We start from the raw sequence: 7,402 nt of genomic DNA, 5'->3' as shown, positions 1-7,402 counted from the left end.
GAGACTTACTGTGACACAGGCATACCCAGGAAGGCATATTACCCTAGTGTTTGACCATCTTCTCAATATTTCACTGAAGGGGGTTGTGTGTGGTCTCTCCTAAAAGCTAAGAACTAGCTAATTGTCATGGTCTTTGCAACATGTTTGTATGGGAAATAGTTTGAGAGATCTGTAGAATATCAGGTTCTAAAGATGTTGAAGTGACATTTGTTACCTGAGGTGAGACTGGTTCCAGGGCGAACTCTATCAGCATGGACATTGGTGGAGCCAGCCCTGTGTGTGTTTACTGTCTGGACCAATGCAGGCTTGAGGATTTACAAAGACAAAAGAAGCCCAAGAAAAGTCTCTGCATAGGGGACCCCATGGAGTGAGAGACAATAGGCTCTAACTGTATCAGAGAAAAAGAAAGGGCACAAGATTTTAACCATTGCAGAGGGGAGGATCTGCCGGGGTGGGGGGAAAGGGGCATGTCTCAGACAAGGTGCAACCCAGCTTCCCAAACTGGACATGCACTGTTAGGATGAGAAAAACCTTATTAAAAGTTACTTTCCTGTCTAATAAGCATAGGCTATCGATAGCATTTTATATTTTTCTTTGACTTGTAACCTTGTTTCCAAACCCATATATGTGCTTTTATTTGAGTCTCTAGCTCAAGCTCTGGTAAATAAATTTCAATGTGGATTTACTGCAGACACATCTAAGGGCCTGTGCTAAGGAGAGTGTGGAACTGAGGTGAAACCAGCAAACTGCGCTTCCACAGAGGCAGCAGAGCACTCTGCATTGTAGGTCTCCAGAAGGTAATGGCCAGTCAGGGCAACAGAATGTAACAAAGTGGGGCGTGTAAATTGTTGGCCTGCATTGGGACAGAGTGAGGCTTGTGGAGCCCCGAGCAGAGTGCTTGTGTTGCTAGCAGCTCTTTGGGGAGGGTATTCCCTGGCGGGCACAAGCAAGTCTCTCTCACACTGTAAGCAGGTGGTAGTGAGATTCGCCTTGGACACCATCAGTAATCCTGAAAAGGGTCATACCTACCTTATGGAGGCATTGTGAGGATTAATATATATGAATGTGTGTACAGTGTTTTGAAAATGTAAAACACTATATAAATGCTGATGAAGACAATTCATAATCCTGTCTCTCTTTACAGAACCTTTAAATGATGCATAGACTAGCTAATCGACCTGGTAAAGATGGCAGAAGTTATTAAAAAAAAAAAAAAAATTCTCCCTCAATATATAGACTGAATGCTGAAAGCTAGGCTGACGCTCAAAATACTGATGCCTTTATTTATTTTTCTCATGTATTAGTTGCCAGCAACATTTAAGAAGACATGGGAAGAGTGCCATTGCAGAGTGAAAATATTAGAGAGAAGATATGAATGTAAGTTTTATAAAATATTATTTGAAGATCAAACGTCTTCCCTGGAAAAAACAGGGGATTGCTCCACAAGATGCTAATAAGAACACAATTGCATAGAAAAAAATAGGAAGGTGTACTCTATATACTGTTATAAAGGTGCAGTTGTGGGATCTAGACCTAGCTTTTTATATTGTATCCATTGCTGTTATACTAAGTATACAAAAAGGGATCTATTTCAAACTCCCAACAAAAATGTCTCAAAATGTCAGCTGTTCCACAATTGCTGTGACTATTTCATGCCCAGTTACTATACTATATAACAGTATTTATCATGAAGTCATGGTGGTTTCTCCATAGTTACAGTTGAATTATAAGCCTGATTTTGGGCCCTCCCTCTAAAATCTACAAAGAAGAAAAATCCGTCATCCTCACAAGTGGTAGGCTAGGTCTGGGGCTGAGGTAGAAATTTTCTGGACAAGGGGTTCCTGATTTACGACCGTATACAAATAAGAGTTCATCACAGCTCCACAAGTCTAACACTTTGTGCCATATTGTAGCAAAATACTTAAAGGCCAAAAAGAAAAAACTGAGTCCACTAGACCAGTGGTTCTCAATCAGGGGTACACAGACATCTTCCAGAGGGTACATCGTCATCTAGATATTTGCTTAGTTTTACAACAGGCTACATAAAAAAAATAGCGAAGTCAGTACAAACTAAAATTTCATACACAATGACTTGTTTATACTACTCTATATACTATACACTGAAATGTAAGTACAGTATTTATATTCCAATTGATTTATTTTATAATTATATGGTAAAAATGAGAAAGTAAGCAATTTTTCAGTAATAGTGTGCTGTGACACTTTTGTATTTTTATTTCTGCTTTTGTAAGCAAATAGTTTTTAAGTGAGGTGAAACCTGGGGGGTACACAAGACAAATCAGACTCTTGAAAGAGGTACAGTAGTCTGGAAAGGTTGAGAGCCACTGCACTGGACTGTGCTTGCTGAAATGTAGTGCACAGTGCCAACTAGGCACTGCAGAACCAGGTGAAATGCCACCGGCTATGCCCCCTGCTTTCTACGTTCCACCACCGGGCTCCTGGCACCAGAGATATAGTTATTCTGCTTGTTGTCTTGACGAATGTCCTGTGGTTCATCAGGGCAGGACTCTGTGCCAGGGAACTACAGGGGATTCGCTGAATGGAGAAACTGCCACGAGCAGAGCTGGTGTCACCTCACCTGAGACATTTTAGATACATGTCTTCCCTCATCCTGCACCCTCTGTGCCACTCCCCAAAACACCCCCAACTCATGGAGGGGAGGGGAGATTTGAAGTGTGTGGAAGTCCTTATGAGTGGGGATGGAGGAGCGACAGCTCAGGGGGGAGGAGGAGTGGAACTGGGGTCAGCAACTAAGTTGGGGGGCATGCAGAGGATGATCACAGATGTGGGGAAGAGGGGAGGATGAGGTACCATCTCTGAGTCCCATCCCAGGGGAAGAAATCAGGAATGGAGCTGGTGCTGTGTCTGCCCCAGAGATACTTTCTTGAACAACCTTCATGGAACCTGAAGGGAGGAGTACAGGTTGCAGAGGTGAAAAATTTAGAGGAGCACCAAGAAGTCAGTCTGTTTGCACCTGGTTTCAATGTCAGGTGCAGTTGAAACACCTCTGTAAGAGTTCTCTTCATAGAGAGGCAGTTTAGTATTATTATCATGGAGTCCTCTCCTGGTATTACCCAGCGTGTGGTACACGAAACCTGGTGGCAGTTGTCAGTCTAGTGAGACCCACAGCAAGGAAAGGGTGAGTAGCAGGCAAACAAACAGCCCCTAAAACAGAACACACAGACAACATGCAGGGACTCAAACCACCAGGAATGCTGGATTTCCAGACAAAGAACCTTGCACAATCCTAGAAGTGAGAACTGATCTATATGCAGAGCTGATCATGTGGGACGAAGATGAAAAAAGGAAGGTAAATTTTTTTTTTTAACTATCTCATGAGGAAAAAGAAAGAGAAGAGAGTGAGAGGCTGTTGCCAGGAATAATTATCTGAAACACTGAACAGCTGATAAGTCTTTGAGTACTGCGCCAGGCATTAGAGGGACTTCAGGCATCAAGATTGTAGCTGATAACAATTGTAGGAGAAGGAGATTGTAGGCCTGGTGGCCTATTTCCCTAGCCCTTACAGAAGTCTGTTCAGGCCCCTCCTACAAGACACGGTTTATTCTTCAAACATAATAAAGTAGTTCAGCAAAGGCACTGTAGCATGTTGATAGGCGCTATTTCCTCTTCCACAGACCCATCTGTGTTGTACTTGGGAAGGTATGCTCTGCTCAGGGTATCTGCCACCAGCAGGAGAGAGAGACTGTCCAGGCAGTTTCTTAAGCCCACATCATAGTGCTGCAATCTCAACAGCACACTTTATAGTGTTTTGGGTGCACTGCACCTTCTAATGCTTGTGATCAAACTGCACATCCACCCTGCACCCAGAGGTGAACTGATGGAATCGTTCCATTCCAAACAGCCCAGTCAATCGCTCCTTTTCTAGCTAAGCATTTTCCCTTTATTCTGCTCCCAGCACCTGGTTAGCAGTTGTCGCAATTTGGTATCATGGTCTTGGATCATCTCTTCCCTGCCATCATTATAATAGGGTGGTCTGACCTGTGAAGGCCAAGGGCCAGCCTCCCCTGTTTGATTGTTAGACCCGACTGGGAAGGGATCAGATGATTTCTATAAAGGGTTGAGAGAGTTCAACTGGGAGAAGAGCTACTGGAGGCAGGTTGATTCCTGTGGCTGGTTGGGGGGAGATCTGAGGAGAAAGGTCCCTGCAGAAGACTCTGGGTTAGGACAAAAGGCTGGGTTTATATGCGACGCTTATGCTGAGAGCATACATATAACAGTGTGAGGTATCCTAAGACTAGAGTGATCAACAACAGAAGCTTTAGGAGACTCCACAGCCCCATGAAATCTCAACTCAACCTTGAAAAAGGTCAGAACAGATCTGTTCACCATTCATAACAGGAACTATATGAGCTCAGTAGATTACTATTCCAGTTTCTGGGAGGTGGACTATCTGGAGGACTCTCAGGCAAGAACTGTGATTAGGAAACTAAAGGCTTATTTTTGCAAGATCTATCATACCTGACACGCTGTCCTCAGACAATAGGCCACAGTATACAGCAGCAAAATTCAAATGATGCAGCACCGAATGGGAATTAGAATATAAGACTTCTCCTCCTGGGTGCCCGCAAAGCAATGGGAAGACAGAGGCAGCAGTAAGGACAGGTAAGAGACTGATGGCAAAGGCAAAACAGACAGGAAGGGGTCCCTACTGGTCTATGTAGGACCATTGCAATATACCCTCCCAGAGTCTAGGGAGTAGCCCAGCATACCGACTGATGGGTGGGAGAACCAAGACTCTGCTTCCCCTGAGGGATAGGTTAGTCTGCCACAGCTCAGTGGCAAAATGATGGACAGGACACAGAAGCAGTTAAGAGACCGCCAAGCCAAGCAGGCAGCCCACTACAACAAAGAAGCCAGGGACCTGAGGCTACTGTGCCCAGGTGAGCAGGTCTGGATCCAACCATCAAATAGCCACACAAGGCAATGGCAAAAGGCAACTGTTCAAACTGCAATGGGACACAGGTCATAGGAGATAGCTACAGACTCAAGACAGCGGTGCAGACAAAACCTAAGACAACTGCGAAGTAAGGGTAGACAGATGGCACATCCAGGCAGACAGGGTCATGGCCAAGACATAGAACCACAGCCGTCAGTGGGCATGACACAGGGATTCAGAAGACACAAGGTATCTGAGCAACGTAGATCACAAACAGGATGACACCCAACACAATGAACACAACAACAGGGTGGAAGCAAATCCCCCACTAAGACAAACAAGAAATGGGAGACTGGTTGGGAGACCTGCACACCTGAAGGACTATGAGGCCTAACAGGCCACCATGGGTTGCAGGAAAGGCCACCTATTAGTAACTTCTGGCCCACACAAGCCTGCACAACAACAGTTAAAACCGAAGAGATAACAATCGGCATGAAACTTGGGGGAGGAGCACAGGTTGCAGGAGGGTACCAGGAAGTAAGTCTGCATGTCAGTGACTTAAGTGCTAGCTGCAGTTAAAGCACTTCTGTAAATAGTTATTTTAAAGAAGAACCACTCAGGTTTTAGACACATAACATCTGTCTTTGAGTAGCTGGCCCAGTAAATGAAATTGGGCTCAGCTCTCCTTTTCCACTCCAGGAGTGCCCTTGTTTGGTGTAATATGGAGGGTGGGGCTGACTCTAGGAGTTACGAATGAGAGTCCAGAGAGTAAAGACTGCTGTGATGAAGAGCAGAGCTGAGCTGGGAGCTACAGGGAGGGGATTCCGCCTGACAGAAGGAGTGGTGAGAATTCCCTGGTTGGGCAGTGGAGGCAGCTCAGGCTGGTGAAAGCGAAGGCTGGGGTCACCGACAAACTTCACCACGCCAGAGAGGGGTGAGAGCAGTAGATGGAGATGCCTGCCGGCTCTTTGAGTCAGAGAGCTATAGAAGGCAGAAGGATGGAGGGGCGAGCCTGCTGCTGTCTCTAGGCAAGAGCTGAATTCCTACCTGAGAAGGAAACAGGGCAGAGAAACAGCCCAGCTAGAGGGGCTCGGGAGAGGGTGGTGAGAGATGCCAGCACTGGGCGTGGTGCTGGAGTGCTGGGATGAATATACCATTTGGAGTGTGCTGGGGGGATTCTGGTTTATGGTAGTGAGCATTCTGATAATAAATTAACCCTGCAGAAAGGCTGTTTAGATACACTGAGGGCTGCACAGAGTTTATCTGAAGAATGAAAAAGACAGAAACTGGGGGGGGCACTTGCAGGGCTGCCCTGGGGTCATGGGGGGAGTGCCTGAGAGGAGGCCAGGCATTGAGAGTCCTTTGGTGTTGTTATGACCCAGCAGGCATGGCATGAAACACCTTTAGGTGCAAGGCGCCCTTCTCCTCACCCCCCGTGCCGTGCTGAGAGGGGGCAGAGAGGCATGTGAGCCAGGCACTGAGGTTGCCAGGGGCCGATCTCCTCTCCTGCCTAGGTCCTATGTGGAGGTGCCCTAGAATTCCCTATGCCTGGCATTTTGCTGGGCTATCTGGCCTCCCCCCCACCTCCCCAGGCTGGCAGGTGTATGGGCCCCTGCCTGGGAGACATGGCCCCGCCAGAGAGGGGGGCTGATGCTTGCCTAGGCCAGTTGAAGCAGAGCAGGGGCAGGCTGCATCACTCACTGCTACACCATCCGCTCTGCTTTACAGCCCCGGTGACTTCAGGAGAGAAAGGAGGATGCTTCAGGTTGGTGGGCTGCTGTCAGTAGCTGGGCCCCACACAGCGGAGCGGGGCGGGGGGCGGAGCAGAGAGCCCCTGTGGTTGCCATCACCGCCGTCCCCTCACCTCCCCCTTCCGCCTCCCTTGGATACTATGGGTCGGCTTAGCTGCAGCAGGCGCTGCTCCCGCTCAGACTCGCCGTGCCGCTGCTCCGAGCCGTCACAAGATGCGGGCAGTCATTGCCTTGATCGCTCTGCTCAGCAGCCTGCTTCTCTTCCTGTGCCTCCTCTGGCTCACAGCCGACGGCTCCCCGAGCACAAGGTAGCGCGACTTACAGCGGGGTGGCTCCGAAAGAATCCGTGCGTGCCAGAGCCAGAGCCAGATCCAGATCGTGTCTCCAACCCGTGGGTGGGGCGCAGTTCTGGTTTAGCTGGAAGCAGGCAGCGGCGTGGAGGATAGCGATACCTGGAAGGTGGACTCCATGCCTGGAGGAGGTGGGATTCCAGAGATCAGATCCTCTAGCCTCTGAAATACAGCTGGAGAAGAAGGAGTGTGACTTCATAATCCATTTTATACACGAGACGCAGCAGCAGAACAGCGTTTGTTCTGCTTTTCCTGATCTATTTTGGCTCTGAGGCTTTGCAGTGTATTAATGATTCATGGAGAGGGAACAGAAGCTAGCTACTGTTCACGCATGGTAACGTTTCATTACAGTGTTTGACAACTTTGTTTTCCTTCTTGCTTAC

The 7,402-nt window shown here is 47.7% G+C and overlaps 1 protein-coding gene across 1 annotated transcript in view; it reads left to right on the top strand.

The window, feature by feature from the left end:
* The first annotated feature begins 6,882 nt into the window (after positions 1–6,882).
* The window catches only part of ST8SIA6 (ST8 alpha-N-acetyl-neuraminide alpha-2,8-sialyltransferase 6), a 52,580-nt gene continuing 52,060 nt past the window's right edge, over positions 6,883–7,402 (top strand). Inside the window, exon 1 of the mRNA XM_067561706.1 lies at positions 6,883–6,977. Within this exon, the coding sequence (XP_067417807.1) occupies positions 6,883–6,977 (95 nt within the window). The remainder of the gene's footprint in view (positions 6,978–7,402) is intronic.

This window comes from Emydura macquarii, unplaced genomic scaffold, assembly GCF_026122565.2.
Source record: "Emydura macquarii macquarii isolate MOO-44397 ecotype Brisbane River unplaced genomic scaffold, CSIRO-AGI_Emac_v2 contig_2422, whole genome shotgun sequence".
Classification (NCBI taxonomy): domain Eukaryota; kingdom Metazoa; phylum Chordata; order Testudines; family Chelidae; genus Emydura; species Emydura macquarii.
The sequence above is the reverse complement of the archived record's forward strand: the minus strand, read 5'-3'. Positions and strand labels throughout refer to the sequence as shown.